The sequence below is a fragment of the Notechis scutatus genome, chromosome 2 (genome assembly GCF_049901735.1).
Source record: "Notechis scutatus isolate UNSWTSFEM ecotype Mainland chromosome 2, rNotScu1.2, whole genome shotgun sequence".
Classification (NCBI taxonomy): domain Eukaryota; kingdom Metazoa; phylum Chordata; class Lepidosauria; order Squamata; family Elapidae; genus Notechis; species Notechis scutatus.
Window position 1 is genome coordinate 219,845,503 of NC_142010.1, and position 20,117 is coordinate 219,865,619.

Genomic DNA, 20,117 nt, shown 5'->3' on the forward strand with positions numbered 1-20,117 from the left:
GATTTCTATGCACATTTTTATCATTCTTACTATTGTTTGTCTATAAGTCATTTTTTCCCCACACTATAGCTCTCTGAATACATTTTTTAAAAAGAATAATGTCTTCTGTTATTCCTTTATACCTTGAGAACAATAATCTGGTATGTCTGCTCTGTCTGTTCTTTCCTGTGTCAATAAATAACATTAACATTGATCTCCTTTCTTTAAGTTATTTTTCTCATAACACGGTCATTCTTAGTGTCCATTAAGGGCATTTAGAAGATTTCCCCCCTTCCCTAGGTACCAACAGTAATGATGGGCCTACTTACATGAAATGAATCCTTCTACTTTTACAATCAGAAATGAAATCCCACCAAAGGTTTAGCCAAGCTAGTAATTCTAAAGTAGTACATCTGTGACTTGCTTTCCAGGGAAGATTGTGACTTTTGTCTTATTATCTTACATGTTTAATCTACCTTTTATCAAATGATATGTTAGATTTAGTTGGAGCCGATCTTTTCTTCTAAGACCGTTTTGCCTCATTTCTGACTTTGTGACCACTAAAAAATTAGCAATGGTTTCTTAACACACATTAATTCTTACCACAATATTGGAATATGTATATGCTTATGCTCAATACTTTAATTCAGGGTTGTTAAATTTGTGGTGCAATAGGCTGAATAATAAACATGTTTTCACTGTTCAATTGCTCCACAGTAATTTGCACAAAACAAACTTGTTTAAAGGATATAGATCACCCTTATTTTATCATCCTACTTTTTATAGCTTCCATCTTGCAAGGAAAAAATTCTCTTTTTCTGATAAATACTAAAATGTTGTCAAAAATAAAAGAGGGAATTCAACTTTTCTAAGCACGGTTTTTGCTTAGTTTCAAGATCTAATGTTTTAACAACTAAGAGGAGAAAAAGCTATGAACAAGTAAAAAGTTCTTTCTTAAATTGCATGAAACAAAATTTGTTAGAACTCAATGAAAATTTATGAATTCCATAAGACCTACAATGCTCGTAACGATTACTTTATAGAACTAAAGTTTAATTTTTTTAAAAAAAATATACAGTATGATCCCTTCCTCCTCTGAAATCCTTGGGCCTTCTTGGATCAGGACTATTTCTTCAGTTAAGGATCTTAACATGAAATTACACTATGGACTAAAGTATCTTATGGTATTTAATCTATTCTGACTGATGAGAGATTAGTGTTGCGATAGCATCTGTTTCGTTATTCAAGACATACAAAAATATTGTATGACCAAGACCTGCTCCTTATTCATTTTTTAAAATGTTACACTAATAAATGTTTAAAATAGAATTTTAGAGTTAGTAGTGCTTCTTTCTTAAGACTCCTTTCAATCCTGACTGAAAATATGTCACTGGATGAAAAAGAATACAGCCTACTCCCTTAATTTCCTGTTGAGCAGGCTGCTCAGTGACTGGGAAATAAGAAGCAGTTTTGGAAGCAGAAGGAAGTTTTTGATGGGAAAAAAATCCTCACATTCACGGACTCAGTTCAGAATGTGTTCCTTCTATCCTGGCAACCTCAAAACCTAAAAGCAGGTATCTCACTGCAAGTAACTAAGGAGGAAAAGCTCCACCTTTAATTAAAATCTGTAAATTCCAGGTAGCTAGAAATAGTATGGTTAAAAGCCCTTCTTGTTAATTTTAAAGAAACAAAAAGTACTAAATCTTTTAATCAGCTAGCAAAATATATAAAAACTGTACCGATAGAGACCTGCAAATTGTTACTTACTACCTTCTGTTTGTAATTTACTGCCAGTAATATGCAACCAGGCTCAACAATTGATGTAACCAGTTAATTTGCTCCCCAAAACTTAACAAACTAACTGAACATTTCTAACCAAACAAGCTTCATAAAATTTCTGTTTTCAACCTTCTTATAGCATCTGCGTCAACATGTAAAAATAGCAAAAAGTGTGGCACTTGTTAAATATGTACCCTCATCCATAAATAAAAATATACCCCATAGTACATAAATATTTCAAAAATGGAAAGTTACTAAACAATCTTGAATGAATGAGGGTCTTCCTTACCTTGTTTTTTATATATAAGACATATTGATCTTGTATTTCAGAATAACGTGCTTTTGGCACAAGTCTTACGCTATGCGGATAATTTATTAAAAAGCATAGTTTTTTATAATGAAGCAGGGTGTAGAGTGCAAATCAATTTCAAATTATTTTTTATGTGACATATCTTCAAAAGTTTTAGCTTTTAGTTGTAAAATGTTAATTTTATCACAATTTATTAGTTTCTTGCATTTTCAGATTTTGCTAATATTTATTGTTAAGAAACAACAGAAATGCTTATTCAGTATTACATATTACCAGCAAAAGAGGGATACTAAATATGTTTTTACAAGAACTACATTAATCCTGGAAAGCAGATTTTCCAGTTATGCAGAAAACTTTCGCTTACTCCATTAAGAAAGGAAATGACTATATGCATTTGGTATGGATATAGGTTTACAACATAATTTAAATAGTTTTATATGGTAGGTAAAACTGGTTTTACAAATTAAGTTATAAACTAAGAGAGTAGATTGTAAGAATGTGTGAAAAATATCATATTAGTTACATTTTAATTTCTGATTTTAGGTGACCTCTGGTTTTAGGACTGGAGACAGGCAAAACAAATGCCCAATGTTCTGGTATTATGTTCAGAAATGTTTTCAAATTTGAGCAGCAGTCTGACATGAATTGCAAATTTTAACTGCTTACATAAATGAAATATAAATAGCAGTTATTCTTTACATTTATACAAGAAGATGAGGACAAGGTGTCCTTCTAATCAATTTAAGACTAAGTGCTGTCTTTTTTCATGTTGCAAGACAGAATACATTCAGAAGACTTTAAGAAATGGAATCTCTCCTATATAAAAATAGTAACCCTTAAAAGAAAAATTAAAAACATCATGAATACAAGGAAATACATTCTTTACATTCTGTCCTGACATTTACATATTAGTGAATGCATAGACGAAAATGTGCAACTGGGCAATTTGTGGTGTTTTTCCTCTTATGGTGTTAGGATTCAGTCCTTGTGCATTTTAATTAATAAAGGAATGCCGATGATTAAAGGCACACTGTTTGATCCCTTTAGGATCACAATAATCAATTTTCCTACTTTTGCTGAATATTATTTTAATGATCCATGTATGCCCATTACTATGCCTAGAAACTGCAATGTTACATTTATTTCTCATTTCTTTTTACCTCTTTACTGGATTATGAACTATAAAACAATCTTTGTATATAAGGCAACACTCACCTGATGCCCTTTGAATTATGATACCAACAAGCTCATTTACAATGAAGAACATTTTCCTCCAATATAGCTTTACTGTTTTATTCTGATATTAATTTTTATCACATAAATGACATCAATTGTTCTAGACTAAAAGTAGAATACATCTTGCTCAACATCACCACTCTGTACTACCACAAGACACATGCACAAAAGACCAAAAGTGCTCTTCCAGAATGATGAGCAAAACAAAGATGTTTTGCAATCACAAACGTCACCAACATCTTGGTTCTTCTGATTTCAAGCAGCAAAACATCACATTACTTCATCTGGAAGTGCCTGATTTGCTGATACAACATGACTAACATTTGGCTGCATCTGAGGTATAACCGGAAACCCTTTGCAACAGAACTGACCAGCTGTGGATTCAGGAAATCAGGATGAAACCAATAACTGGAAAAAAAGTCATTCTCCTTGAGAGTCTCAGGGAGAATCCAGTCATTAATTTTGCTGGTTATTGATTTATAATTCTCAGAACATCCAAATATCAATTTAATAAAGGCTGGATATGCTGAGCTTAACTAGAAAAATGGAATTGTATTCTGTTTCAAGTTTGTAGTTTTAGAGGGAAAACAACTTTTTTCAAAGAGTAATTTTTTACTACAGTTTTCTTCTCAGGGCCTTTTTTAAAAACACAACTGAGAAACTGATAGTAGATACAGTATGAATGTGTGCGTATTACTTCCTCCCGGGGCATACAGAAAGGAAACATCAATTCACAAAGTTTCCAATCAGGTAATTCACTTTGCTTTTCTGATATAAAATCAATGCTACTGGTTACCTCAATCATACGCTACTTTCATTTGCAAATATGTTATAGACTGCACTACTGAATGTGCACATTTAAAAATATCTATTTTTAAATTCCATTCTTCTGAAAGAGCACTTTCCAGTAGTGCTGTATGTAACCCTCATATATATATATATATATATATATATATATATATATATATATATATATATATATATATATATCCTGAAAATAAAAAAAATACACTATTAATTGATTTGTGCTTGCCAGTTTCTGGCAAATTGTGCCTCTTTTTTTCTTTTTTAAAGATGCAAATAAATAATATTCAATATTAGAAAACATTACTAAATTGAAATGCCTTTAAAAACCATGTGTCCACATTCTGCATTCTACAAGCAAATCCTTATATAATGCTCTTGAATAAATACATATTCAATATTGCATCAGCTGGTGATTTTGCATTGTGTGTTCCTTTCCTTAAAAGATATATTGAAAACTATGCCTTTAGCTTTAAAATTCATGGGAATGGTTCATGAACCAGTGGACTTACACTAAGACTGTTACAAGTGGATGGATTGAAAAAGAGAAACAAAGATTCCAAAATATTCTTCGGGATTTATCACAGAAATATCTAAATGAGCCAGAATTTCCTAACTCTACACATATATTACATGTTTATCTATTTACACAAAACCTAAATGACAGCATATAAAGCACTTAGTAGAACACTCTGTTTTTAACATAGACAATTTGACATTCTTCAGGTTGGGCACATTTGAATAGAGTAGTTTCTTTTTATTTAAAAAAGGAATCCAAGAAGAACATCAGAAGAAATGTGATATAAATGTGTCGGATTTGTGACAGAAAAAATAATATTTTTGTACAAAAAAAGGAAGTCCTGTTTTTTGAGTCCTGCTAGTTTCTCATGATGTCACCTTCTTTTTCAGTGCAGACAGCTCTTTGTGGATCTCGCTGAATTTTGGTCTCATTTCAGGATTGTAATCCCAACACCGTTGCATTATTTTATAGATATCCTCTGGACACTTCTGGGGTGCTGACATTCGATAGCCTAGTATGTATTTTTAAAAATAGATTATTAGAAATGTAATTGAAGAGAAAGTACAATTTAAAATTAAATGACCAAACCTACTTAGAACCGACTTATACATACATACGACTATATGACTTATATGACTTATACATACATACGTACATACATACATTGCAAACAAAAAAAAATGACAGGAAAACAGTTTAAAACAATACTTTGCAATACTAAGTCAAAGCAGCAGGGAGCCATAGACAGAAAAGTGAAGTTTAAAAGTTCCTTTGGAAAGGAAAAAAATCTTTATGCCAATCTTTATACCTTCACATTAAAAAAAAAATATTGAACAGGATCTTCTCTGTTGCAGCGCCTCCTCACTCAAGATTTTATGGTCACAACTTGACTGCTTTCCACAAAGCAACAAAGACTGGGATATTCCCCTGGTTTTGAGGCCAGATGACAGATGAGCCTGGTTTGGATGTTTGGGATTTGTTGCTTCCTAAGGCTGAGAGAATGTGAGTGGCCCAAGGTCACCCAGCTTGATTTTTCATCTAGAGTGGTTTCTTCTGTTGCTCTTATTTAATAATATTTAGGAATACAAATGTGTGTGTGTGCGCATGCGCACATATGCATGTGCATTCGCACAACATGTAAGAAATGGCAGATGGGAGAAATGTGAGTCAGGTGCAGTGTTTCAGATCTGAAGGCAAAACAGTGATCTGGAGCATACATGGTTGTGCAAATCAGTTGCCCACAACTCCTTAAACCAACTTTACCTGGGGTTAAGTTACAGCTACAGAAGGCTATTGCCCAATCCTTATGGGAAAATAATGCTGTGGTTTCTAGGGGTAAAAAACAATGCTATGTAAGCACATCTAGAAGCATCTTTTGGCCTGCATAACTGTTTTCAAACCTCTGCACAGCCTTAATGTGCACGTCATTCTAAGAGCCAAAGTCCACTTCATCAAATAATGTACATGTAGTTCTGCTAAAAACTTACAGATAACTAAAGATTAGCCTTGTACAATGACTTTATTGTAAGATGCTGGTTATCTAAATAATCAAATAGCAAAATGTATTATCTAGCATGAATACCTGTTATATCATTTCAGCTATGCTGAATTATCTCCTGTTCAGTGTTAGAATTTCAGCCTAATTTATAAAAGCCATACAAATAATCAGGTGGAATTATTTAATAGGTATTCATTACAAACCACACATGCACATTACCTTTCTCCACTTGTTCCCGTGCTTGCTGATTAGTCATGCCTGGATACGGGCATACGCCTAAGCTGAAGGTCTCCCAGAGGAAAATTCCATAACTCCATATATCACTCTCAGAAGTGTACCGTCCTATTGGATAAAGTGACAACAAAAAGATGGACAATGACAATCCACACAGAAAAATAGGCAAGAAACAAAAGGCTGACCAGGCTGGGACTGCGGACCTTCAGAATTCTGCAGAAAGATGTGGGTTCTTCATATCCAGAGGTTTTAACTAGAGGTTCATGTTTTTTGGTTAATAATAATTATAAGCTCAATATGATTTTGAACCTATCAATGTAGCCCTTTATAAGTTGTATAGGCTTGTGCTAGATGACTTTGGTGGTCCCTTCTGACTCTTCAATTCCATGATTCATAATCCTAACTGTAGCCTTAATCCATGCCATTTCCTATATCATATACTAAAACAAAACATATTTATAGTTTAAAAAATCCATTGCAAAATATTAAAAAATTGACATTAAAAACAATTTAAAACAATATTTTGTGATACTAAGTCAAAGCAGCAGGGAGCCATAGACAGAAAAGTGAAGTTTAAAAGTTCCTTTGGAAAGGAAAAATTATTTATGCCAATCTTTATACCTTTATCTCTGTGGTTATAGAAGATGTTATATTTAAGTAGCTGGTACACCCAATAATTAAATAAAATGAAGTCTTGTATCTTAAAACAGAGGTATACTATTCAATAGCTGCTCTTATTATGAATGTCAAGCTATTTAGCAATCTGCTGTTTTCCACTTCTAATCTCCATTTTCAGCCCTCTTCAGTTTCCTCATTGGTTAATTGACAAACATGATCAAACATCTAGTATCATACTACGTCGGTTGTTCAGAAGAAGCAGATTTGTTGTTACCTTTTTTCTCCCAGCAACATTGTTTATGGTGTATTAGTTTGGGACTGTCAAGAATAAGCAATGTTGACCAGAATTACTGCGACAGAGCAAGATCAGGCTTTTCACTACATAAATCCTGCTTTCAATATATGACTTCTTATAACTGGAACTAGAAATCAGCAAGCAGATTACGATAAAGAGGGACACTGTAGAACAGTGGTCGCCAACAGTGGGCCGGAGACCACTGGTGATTCGTAATAAAATTTTGGTGGTCCACAGAGAAATGTCACCCCCAAAGCATCCCCCAAAGCAATTAATCCAGGCTGCACAGGAATACAGGGCTGTGCCGCCCACATGGCCCATGGGAACACAAGGCTTGCATCGTTTGCATTGCGAACAACATGAGATAGTGAGGGGAGGGGGGAAAGGGCGGAGGGGGGAACTTGCCCCACTCACCCCACGTGCCTGGTCTGGCCACCAGGCTGCTTCTTTCAGCTTCTTTCTTCTGCTGCTTTTGGCTGCATGCAAGGAAAGCAGCAAAAGTCTTTCTTTCTCTCCCCCAAACTCTGCCAGAAATGAGTCTTTGGGACCCTGCAAGGCATCATGCTCCAAGAGGCTGCGCTGGCAAAGACTTATTTCTGGTGGAGTTTGGGGGAGAGAAAGAAAGACTTCTGCTGCTTCTGCTGCTTTACTTGCATGAAGCCAAAAGTCTCTCTCTCTCTCCCCCTGAGAACGGAGCTGGAGACGGTATCCTGTGATCCCAAATAAAGAATGATCGATCGGTAGGAAAATGGAGTGGGGAATTTTCCTGCAGACCTTTTGGGGGGATTTTCTCAGGATCTCTGGTCCGCAGGGTTTGAAATTATGAGTTTGGTGGTCCCTGAGGTCCAAAAGGTTGGCGACCCCTATTCTGGAAAGCTATTAAATTTATTCAGTAGTCTTTGATGAGATAGTTTGGCAAAAGCTTTTGGAAAATCCACATACATGTCAACCAAATCTCCTCTGATAACATACCTGCTCACATACCTCTCAAGTAGGATCTACTTCTCTAAACATTCTCCTCCTGCTTTCCAGGTATGGCAGGCAGGAAATGAGATGGAAGGAGAAAAATATCTGACCTGCTGCTGATGCTGGGTCCACAAATAATTGGGTCCACCACCAAGCAATGGGGAGGGGCATTAGCTTAGGCAATGGGATAATGGCTTGTCTGGGAAGTAATCATCGGGCCCTGGAATACCTCCTTCTTGTCCCTTGGCCACAATTGTCAAAACAGTTCTTTTAGTCCACTGTTCTTAGTGTCTGTAGCCCCACCAAAATGCTGCCCATTTTTCATTACTTGCCTGACCTCATGGATTCAGATTGCAAGAAAATGAGGCAGGAATATGTGTAGTTGGTGATTCAACCAGGAGCAGAAAAAGCAGAGCTGGCATAAGAGATTGAAAGTGGTCGCAGATTGTTGTGAGAGTGAGGGCCTCTCCTTTGGGGGCCCCAACTCCCTAGTCCTGGCCCCTTAATTTAGTCCAAGGGAGTGAGAGCTTAGAGGATGAGCCCTCCACCCTGGCTGTGGCAGCCAAGAGATAGTATCCCAGACAGTCTCATAGTAAGTAAGAGAGGAGAAGAGTTGCCAATGGCACATGATCTTTCAGGGGATCTGTATTAGGAATGATGGTAACAATGACAGCTCCCAACACTCACCAGTAGTCTGGATGCCTGGGTTTGACACAAAAGCCACACAGCTACTGGTTAGGAGTTTTATGGCCACAGAATACACCTTCACAGCATTGATTGGTTGTATCTCATAAAATAGCAGCCATTAAACCATTTAGTGTGATGGTGTCCAACCTGTGACTGAGTTACTGGTGTGATGGTGTTCAACCTGTGACTTCTGAGTTAAAAGAATTTTGAGAATGGAATGGAGATACTTGAGTCAGTTACCCAGTTGGAGTGCTAAAACTTTTATTCCCACTCCCAAGAGAAAGGGGAGATAAAGTGATTGGGATATGCAAATCCAAGAAACACCCCCCAATTTATCATAAAATCTAACATAGGAATTATTTAAAAATATATCTTTTTGCATGTCAAAACTGTTTGCCACACCTTTTTTATTTTGTATTTTTAAGAAGCAGTACCCTGGATAAGAATTGAAAGAAGCATTTGGAAAATATTATATATAGAATTTGGCATTTAAATGCATATTTTATTTCATATCTGCATTACTGAAACCTTATTCACAATACTTGGAAAGTTATTTTATGACATTTGGAATAAAACAGCGTCTCCAGTCCAACAGCAATTTTTCATAGTTGCATAAAAGCTCTTGGCAAATAGTTATGCTATCATTTTTCAGCATAGCTTTCTCAATTTTCTATGGCTTTAATGCATAGCACTAAAGTTTTAGCACCAGCTTCCTTTGAAGGTTCCCGTGTAGTAGCTTTCCATTGGGTTTTCCTCAAGGTTGCTGTGTCTGAGATTTTTGGAAATTTAAATGCAGGTTGGGGAAGGTTGTCATATACTTACTGAGAAAGGTAATTAATTCCATATAATTTACTTTTTCTTAACAAAACAATTGTTTCTAATTAACATTCCTAAATATTTTAAATAAAACATACTATGCTATTAAATGTTAAATCCCAAAGGAAAAAAGATGTAGACTTAGACATGTAATCGCATTTCTAGCAGCACAGTGAATGCTCATAATTGCTCTCCACTTATCAGGTAGCCTAATTTAAAACAGCATGAGATGTTTAAATGCAAATAGAACTTTGAAAGTTGGAACAATGAATATAACTTCAACCATCAGTGTCACTTATGTGTATTTCATTTATACTGGTTTATTATAGATTTAAATTGTAAGTTAAATATTTAGCAATTGGAAATTCTAAAAAAAATCTGCAAACTCAGAGGTCATTTTCAAAAACAGTTATAAATTATTGAACCTTTCTCATGATAATTACTTTCATCCATTTCTGCTTTGTTATTTCTGAAAACTATTTAAACTTCCATGCAGAAAATTTAATAATCTTGGTTAACTGTCCCAGCAGGCCATCTATCCTAATCATCTTATGAATACTTTCAGCTGACAAAAAGCACATAGGGTATACAAAATTCCCAAGACTCAGAACCTGAACCATTTTCAAAATAATGCAAGTAAATAATATGATTCTAGGCTGTTCTGACAGTGCTGGTCTTCTTTATTACAGTGAGTCAACAAATTTCTTCTATGAAAGAAGGATGTACTTATTGCTTCTTATTTTGGAGAGTAAATTCCTTCATGATGAATAATGTAAAAAAAAAAATCAAATTTGATATAAAGACAGGTTTGACATATCTTACTATTGATATTTAATAAGATTTGACCAAGAAATGCTTGGCTAGAGTATGCAAGAAAGACATTTTCAGTAGAACATAATCCACAATCATTTTTTCTGACGCAATACTAGAGTAATAAATCTCACAAATCCCTGGGGTAGTTTATATATTTGCTATAGTTATTTTAAATATTAAAGAAACATATAAACTTGAGATTCAAGTGGGTATATGGTTCCCCCCCCTATAGGGCAACATTTAACCAAATTGACAAGTATGTGATATTTGATTAACAGCTGGAACTCTAATTTCCAAGATTAGGAAACTTAACCAAATTTGCTTATTCGTTTTTGTCAATTAAAAATTGGTAAGATTTTGAGAGATCTATTATTACCTGGTGAGATCCTGTTTCACATCTGGATAACTTATCATCATACCTTCTACGGCAAGGGTCGCCAACCTTTTGGACCTCAGGGACCACCAAACTCATAATTTCAAATCCTGCGGACCAGAGATCCTGAGAAAATCCCCCCCAAAAAAGTCTGCAGGAAAATTCCCCTCCCCGTTTTCCTACCAATCGATCATTCTTTATTTGGGATCACAGGATACCGTCTCCAGCTCCGTTCTTAGGGGGAGAGAGAGAGAGAGAGACTTTTGGCTAAGAAAATATAGACCCTACAGTATTATTTCTAGAACATGAAAATAATGGACTTTTTGGTTTAGTTATTATATTTTGTGTAGCTGAATGAAGGTAATTGTTGTAAAAAACAGGGGCTCAAAGCTTGGTATTTCATTGGGCTCCAAATTATTAAAAGTGTTGATTCCAAGGGCATTTAAGTATCTTTAAATGTTTTTACTCCTACTGTCATATTCAAACAATGTATGCTGGGGAAACTACTGATAGCAGCAGATAGGGCGGAGGGGGGAACTTGTCCCACTCACCCCATGCGCCTCGCCTGGCCACCAGCAATATTTCCTTACCATAGTTCAAGGCCTCTGGGGCAGTCCATTTAATTGGAATTTGCTTTAATCCTGAAGATGAATATACTCCATCGTCTTCTTGACGAGACATTCCAAAGTCACTAATTTTCAGAACATTATTTTCACCTACCAGACAGTTTCTTGCAGCAAGGTCCCTGTATTGAGAGAAGATATGGTCTTTAAGCCATCATAATAAAAACAAAAGGAAAAAAAAAACAGACCCAGGAAACTATAGACCAATCAGCCTAACATCAATACCTGGGAAGATACTGGAAAAAATAATAAAAAAACAGATCTGCCAACATCTAGAAACAAGTAAAGTAATAATAAGCACTCAGCATGGGTTTGTTAAAAACAGATCATGCCAAACCAATCTTATTTCATTCTTCAACACAGTGACTAAATTAGTAGACCAGCAAAATACTGTGGACATAATATATTTAGATTTCAGCAAGGCATTCGACAAAGTAGACCACAACCTACTTCTTAGTAAGCTAGAAAAAAGTGGAATAGATAGCACCACCACTAGATGGACTTGCAACTGGCTGGCAAACCGTACTCAACGAGTAGTCCTTAATGGGTCTCAGTCTACTTGGAGGGAAGTAAGCAGTGGGGTGCCACAAGGTTCCATCTTAGGCCCAGTACTCTTCAATATCTTCATTAACGACTTAGATGAGGGAATAGAAGGGGAACTTACCAAATTTGCAGATGATACTAAGCTGGCAGGAATAGCTAACACCCAAGAAGATAGGCTCAAGATCCAGATGGATCTTGACAGACTAGAACACTGGGCCATATCTAATAAAATGAAATTCAATATAGAGAAAAGTAAAGTCCTACACTTAGGCAAGAAAAAACAAAAGTACCCATATAGACTGGGTGAAACCAGGCTCAATAGCAGTAACTGTGAGAGGGATCTTGGAGTCTTAGTGGACAACCAGCTAAATATGAGCCAGCAGTGTGCAGCTGCAGCCAAAAAAGCTAATGCAATCCTAAATTGTATTAATAGAGGGATACAGTCAAGTTCAAGGGAAGTACTAATACCACTCTATAAAGCCTTAGTAAGACCACATCTAGAGTACTGCATCCAGTTTTGGTCACCACATTATAAAAAAGATGTTGAGACTCTAGAAAAAGTACAGAGAAGAGCAACCAGGGTGATTAGGGGACTGGAGGCTAAAACATACAACGAACGGTTGCAGGAACTGGGCTTGGCTAGTCTAGTAAAAAGAAGGACCAGGGGAAACATGATAGCGGTCTTCCAATATTTGAGGGGCTGCCACAGGGAGGAAGGGGTCAAGCTAATTTCTAAAGCTCCTGTAGGCCAGACAAGGAATAATGGATGGAAACTGAACAAGGAGAGATTTAACCTGGAAACAAGGAGAAACTTTCTGACAGTGAGAACAATCAACCAATGGAACAGCTTGCCCTCAGAAGTTATGGAAGCACCATCACTTGAGACTTTCAAGAAGAGATTAGACTGCCATTTGTCAGAAATCGTGTAGGGTCTCCTGCTTGGGCGGGGGGTTGGACTAGATGACCTACAAGGTCCCTTCCAACTCTGATTATCTGTTATCTGTTACAGCATTTTTAATATTCAAAAGCTAAATGAGTTAAGGCAATATAATCTCATTAGGAAAAAAAATTAATTCACTGGGGTGGCAGGCAAAATGGCACAATATAATATCTGGAAAATAAAGTATTTTTGCACCATCAATATAAGAGCTTCTAAGGAAAAACATATGCTAAGATAACATTATTTTTGATGATTATTTCCAGTACAATGAAGAGTAACAAATCAGACTTGATATAGAAGCTAGTCCAGCTTCTCAAAAAATGTTTAATGCAGAAGAGAAAGGAACAATATAATTTAATATTTAAAAATATATTATGTATTTATTACTGCGGGGTATTCCAAAATATTTTTCTTTACTACTGATTGCTAATGAGATATGTAATTTAAAAGCCAACCATTTGCTTCTTCATATTTTGATTCTATTTTTAAATTTAAAGTCCGTACTCTTAAGTTTATTCTTCATTTTAAGAAACATTTGATCAAATATATCAGGAAATATTGGAAGTATATATTTTGATTTACAACTTTTCACATTCCTTGGCAATGACTGTGCTTGTTGGATCTGATGGAAGTTGATATTTAAAACATCTGGAGAGCACTAATGAAAAACAACATCAGTTCAAACAAAGTGAACTGCCAGCCAATTAAATTCTTCCAAAATTGGTGTGATTCAGTTTGAACACCAACTTTCAGGAGTCTGCTAGCTATATTCTGACAAACTGGAGTTTTTAAATTGTTTTCAAATTCAGTTTCACACAGAGAGAATTGAAATAATCCAGTGATGGCTAACCTTTTCAGCACCGAGTGCCCAAAGCACGCACATGTGCATGCACCCCCAAAATGCAATAAGTGCATGTTCCCCGTGCATGCTCCCCACCCCTGCACATGCACTTGTGGCCCCATGCATGTGCCTCCGTACATGCACACATGTCCCACACGTGTCCAGCCCCCCCACCCATGCACAGCAGAGACCCATAGATCAGCTGGCCAGCGGGAGGCACACGTGCATGTGTGGCACAGCTGAGCTGGGGTGGCAGCTCGTGTGCCCATAGAGAGGGCTTTGTGTGCCACCTCTGGCACGCGTGCCATAGGTTCGCCATCATGGAAATAATCCAATTTTATGATAGTCGTTGAAGTAAGATAGCTAACAGTAGGGTTTTTTTTGTGACAAGGAGGAATAAAAATTCAGTGCATACAATATACCAATATTGTAATTACTGTATTCATGTAAAAAGAATTAAAGTCTGTTTTTAAAATGATATGTACATACACACTTACACAATTTCTCTACGTTGCTAATCTATGTTTGCCAATTCCAGTTGAGTCAAATGTTGGAAGATGCACTTCCCACTCAAATAATTGTGTATCTATCTATGTGCATATACACTGCTACAATCCACAATCCAAAAAGAAAAAAAAAAGGATCAGGGCAAAAATCAAATAATTATTAATAGAATTAACATACTGATGATTAAAATTAATTATATGTAAAATAAAGTATTGCAGCCATAAAAACTGGCCCTACCACCACCTTCATGAATATGCATAAAGCATTTTTTTCCAGACACAAGCTTGCAGCCTTGTCTCTTTCTCCTTCATCAAAAGAGCAATAAAAGAAGAAAAGGAGGAGGGGGCTGCATTAGGAAAGATCAAGACAGGATGGAGAACAAAAAGAAGAAAGACTGATGGAAACTCAATATATTATATACCGGCAATAAATCTCACTCTATTATGGAATGCAGTGATGCTTCTAGTCTTGTTCAACTATTATGAAATATTGTAAAACTTTTGGTTCTAGAAGGAGGATGAAGGTATATCAGTTGTACGTGACCTCATTACCCTCTTGCTTAGAGGTCTGTCTACAATGAGGAATGGTAGGAGAAGCCTCCATTGCTTTTCCTGTTCTAAAAAGTGGAACCATCTTCCAAGCCTTTTTCCTTGTTGCCTTTGATCAGACAACCATAATGGTTTTTATCTTAAAAGCAGAACTTCATGATTTGTATTAAGCTATGCACAATTTGTCCTGTCAAGAAGATTTTTATTTTTTATTTTACTGTGGGCGAGTAGAAATTTAATAATCAAACCAGCTCAGTGAATTTGGGCCAATAACTTTAATCCCAAACCATTTCACATGGTTGTTATGAGGAAAATAGGAGGAGGAAGGTGTATTGGATATGTTTGCCATGTTGTTATTTGTAAAAATAATAAAGTTGGGGTATCAATCAATTACTCAATCACTCAATCAATATTTGGAACTGAAGCACAATCACACTAAAAGCATGCCATAACAAAACCTTTTTCAAAATATATAAGAAATCTGAAGAAAACTACAGGTAGTTGACCTAATTCATTTAGTGACCATTCAAAGTTACAACGGCATTGAAAAAAGCGATTTATGACTGATTTCCACATTTACAACCATTGCAGCGTCCTCATGGTCATAATAAAAATTCAGATGCTTGGCCACTGACTCATATTTATGATGGTTTCAAATCAAGGGTCATGTGATCAGATTTTGCAACCTTCTGGCAATCAAAGTCAATGGGGACACCAGAATCATTTATCATGTCAGTAACTTAACAATTTACTGCAGTGTTCCACTTAACAACTGTGGCGAGAAAGTTCATAAAATGGGGCAACATTCACTTAACAACTGTCTCACTTAGCAACATAAATTTTGGGCTCAGTTGTGGTTTGTAAGTCGAGGACTGCCTGTATAAAGAATTATGGGGAAATGTCCTTTCCTATATTAAAAAAAAAATAACCATACTGTCATCGCTGAACCAGCACCATTTTCCTCAAGACATGGCTTAGGATCATGGTAATTTTGTATTTGTATTTAAGTATTTTGATTATCAAAGCCCTTGGAAGATCAACTTCCTATCATTTTACTGCAGCTCTCACAGATTGGAGAATTTAAATAACTGGAGAATTTATGCTGCTGACAAACAAAGCTAAAAATGAACAAAAATCTGAAATCAAAGGTAGAAAGGCTTGGTGAAAACTGCAGTACAGAAATTCTTTTCAACTCAAATATTCTTAAAAGCACTTCAAAAAAGCTTAATTCCCATTTGTTTATGAGCACAGCTGTCCAAAGGAAATTATGTTAAACTATTTGTACACAAGCATTTAATACATGGAATTATATTTATAGCTTAAATAGCTACTCCTGGAAAAAAAGATGAAGAATTTCCTATTTATTTTCATCAACAACTTTGCTAATGTTACTAATAGAGAGGTTGCTATGCATCAATAATAAATTATGTTTTGAGAATTAAGATTAAGATGATAAATGATAGGTTTTTAAATGGAATGTTATTTATATGCAAATTGAATACAAACCATAGATTTATTTGTTTTTTCCTTAGGCATAAACTAAAGCCATTCAAATAAAAAGTGATAAATTGTGCTAGTTTGAGCAATGATATTGAACGAACATCTCAAAAAATATGCACATTTTGAATGAAGGAATGGAACTTTATTTCATGATTATTAAAATGCAATATTGTGTTGCTATGGATAAGCAAGTTGCCCACTCAAAGGAATATTTCACGACAGGCTCAAAAACTACAAAGAAATGTAAGAAAGAAAAAATGAAACTTCAACTTCAGACAAAGCTATTATTCATTCATGACCCATATACCCATATTAAGCAAACTTCTCTCTTACTTAGGCAGGAGAAGAGAGTTTAATTATCTTGGAAGACTTCAATGTGGATGCAAATTCAGCCTTGTGAAGACAGAATATGACTTCCACAGTATTCAATAACATGTTTAAGTTCCTCCAGGACCTATTAGCAACATTATCTCATCTGAACAGATGCAAGATATACCTGCCAGAATCAGTCCTGATTGGAAAATGAACAAAGCAAAGTAGTTCCCTTGCCTTATGGGAAGCATGGATGCTTACATCCAAGTTACATGGGAAGTTCATGTTAGAATTACCACTCTGTAGTCAAACCAAATTTAGACCCTGAAGCATTGCTTTTATGCCACTAGATAAAGACTGAATGCACCAATTATCACATTAAACAAGAGGAAAACCTTCTACGCATCAATTCCAACCGCACCTTCTACAATTTTCTAAACAACAAACTAAAAGACTCAAGGTCCATCCCACCCCTGAAAGGACCTAATGGTAAAGACTGCAACGATGACACTATTAAAGCCAACCTCTTTAACACATTCCTTGGCTCAGTATTTGTAAACAGCAATGGATCATGCCCAATATTTCCTAGTCGAACCACAGACAACTACAATGATGTAATACATATCGATTTTACAGTAGACAATGTTGAAAAAGCACTATGCAATCTAAAACCATCTCTATCTATTGGACCAGACGGAATATGTGTCTACTTCTTAAAAAAGCTATCCACTGCCATAGCCGAACCTCTAAGCATAATCTTCAAAAAATCCTTCAGGACCAGCTCCTTGCCAAAACTATGGTCACAATCCACAGTCATCCCCATCTTCAGAAAGGAAGACCCCAGCCTAGTTTAAAATTGCGTCACCTGTAAAGTCAGGGAATCAATTATTAACCAATCCATTATCCTCCACTTAGAGACAAACAACCTACTCTCTAATAAACAATTTGGTTTCAGAAAAAAACTATCCTGCAATCTGCAACTCTTACACTGCAAAAACATATGGACTACACAACTCAATCAGGGCAAAGCAATAGACGCAATCTACATAGACTTCTGTAAAGCCTTTTATTCAGTGGTACATGACAATAAAATAAAATACAGGCTGAATAGTCAAGACCTTGTTGATGATCCAAACTCTGTCAAGGATCTTGGAGCACTCATCTCTAATGATCTAAGTGCTAGAACCCACTGTAACTACATAGCCAAAGAGGCATTAAGAGTTGTTAACCTAATCTTACGTAGCTTTTTGTCTGGTGATATTACACTACTAACTAGAGCATACAAAACATTTGCTAGACCAATACTCGAATACAGCTCATCAGTCTGGAACCCACATTACGTATCTGATATTAACACAGTTGAGAAAGTCCAGAAATATTTCACAAGAAGAGTTTTCCACTCCTCTACTCATTGCAGAATACCTTATGCTGCCAGACTTGAAATTCTAGACCTAGAAAATCTAGAACTACGCCGCCTTCGGTCTGATCTAAGTATAGTATATAAAATCATACATTGCAATGTCCTACCTGTCAATTAATACTTCAGCTTCAACCATAACAATACAAGAGCACACAATAGATACAAACTCAAGGTTAATCGCACCAAACTTAATTGCAGGAAATACGACTTCAGCAACAGAATGGTCAATGTCTGGAATACTCTATCTGACTCTGTGGTTTCTTCCCCAAACCCCAAAAACTTTAACCTTAGACTGTCTACTATTGACCTCACCCCTTTCCTAAGAGGTCTGTAGGGGACGTGCATAAGTGCACCAACATGCCTACCGTCCCTGTCCTATTGTTTCTTTTATTTTTCTTATATGTATCCATGTATTCATAACTATGTTTTTACTTATACCTATTATCTTGTAAGCAATTGACAAACCAAAATAAATAAATAAATAAAATAAATAAATGTCTGCACAGCAGCTCTAGGGATGACCTACAAAAGGAAGCTCCACAAAGAATACTGATAATCTCAGAATTTTCCAGGCTAGATTATATTTTTAAAAACAGAAACATCTCTGCTTGTGCTGGTGATGAAGAAAAGCAGTGAAGAAGCAGTATCCTTCAAATTTCATATTTTAAGCTTAGGATGATGGTTTTTAGACTGGATGATTGAAAAAGTATTAAATAAAAGGGTGAAAAGATTATAATTATATTTAAGAGAGAGGAGGAATAATTTTGATTGTAGCTGCTATAAGGAAGGTCAGATATTTTTTTAAAAAAAAATTCTTTAATGGTATTGCAGAGGCTTTTCAGAAGGGATTGTCTGAAATGGTATAGGGTCTCCTAGTTGAGCCGCGGGTTGGACTAGAAAACCTGCAAGGTTCTTCCAACTCTGTTATGCTGTTATTCTGTTTTCTTCTTTTCTTTTATATATTTATTTTTCTTTTATTCAAGTAAAATACTTTTAGCCTTTTGAGAAAAATCAAAACACGTTTTTGAGAAAGAAAAATAATTTCTGAATAAAAATTATTTAAAAAATGAGAAAGGTTTGAGTAGTTCATAAGCCCCGCCCAAAAAATCCAGAAAAGCCATGTTTTTATTAGCTAGACAACACAAGTGGAAACCACCCTTTTCTCAGGACACAAGCTATTCCACAGGAGGGGAGCTGCCACTGAGTATGCCTACTATTAAACTTGATTTTGTCACAGCATCTATTAAATAAGGGCCCTTAGTAGGTGCTCATTAGTCATCTCGAGAAACTTAGTGGGAAAAGCCATCTACCTGATACCGGTGGGGATCAGTCAAAGAAGATTGGAATTCTGGCTTCTGTAGAATTGGAATTCCACACTTTCTTTAAAATGGTGCTATCCAGTGGGTAGCACCTCAGAAAATGTATTCTTGAAATTGGTAAATTCCAGCTCTTCAACAGCAGTTCATCAACTGCATTTCAAATACTGGCAAGCCAGGATAATTCTTTGCTGCCATTTCATGGTCAGAATGTTGAATGGTTCATCTACACTCTACATAATGCAAAGCCTTGAAATTGACTAGCATATCCTTAGCTTAACCTTCTAAACTGAGAGCACACTAGAAAGATGCAACTGTCATATTTCTGTAGATTGTGTTTTGTAATTGCTGCTTGCTTTTCCTCGTCATATTATATTCTTATTCAACTCCCACATCGATCCTGACAGCTAACCTTTTTACTTAGACTCCAGCACTTATCCACTGATCGTATCTTAACAACACAAAACCAAACCAACCAAACAAAAAATATGGTATCCGGAAGACTGTGGATTCTAGTCCTGACTCAGCTATTAAAGCCACTACAGGTAGTTCTTGATTTACAACAGTTCATTTAGTGACTGTTCAAAGTTACTAGGGTAATGAAAAAAGAGACTTGTGACCATTTTTCACATTCACGAC

At 35.8% G+C, this 20,117-nt stretch overlaps 1 protein-coding gene across 8 annotated transcripts in view; it reads right to left on the reverse strand.

The window, feature by feature from the left end:
* Window positions 1-4,665: 4,665 nt before the first annotated feature.
* The window catches only part of FER (FER tyrosine kinase), a 134,182-nt gene continuing 118,730 nt past the window's right edge, over window positions 4,666-20,117 (reverse strand). For all 8 annotated transcript variants that reach the window (XM_026673017.2, XM_087958088.1, XM_087958095.1 and 5 more), the window contains 3 exons: window positions 11,519-11,673; window positions 6,346-6,468; window positions 4,666-5,139 (listed from right to left, as the gene is read on the reverse strand). In XM_026673017.2, coding sequence (XP_026528802.1) covers window positions 4,994-5,139; window positions 6,346-6,468; window positions 11,519-11,673 — 424 coding nt within the window. In that variant the 3' untranslated portion in view covers window positions 4,666-4,993. The remainder of the gene's footprint in view (window positions 5,140-6,345; window positions 6,469-11,518; window positions 11,674-20,117) is intronic.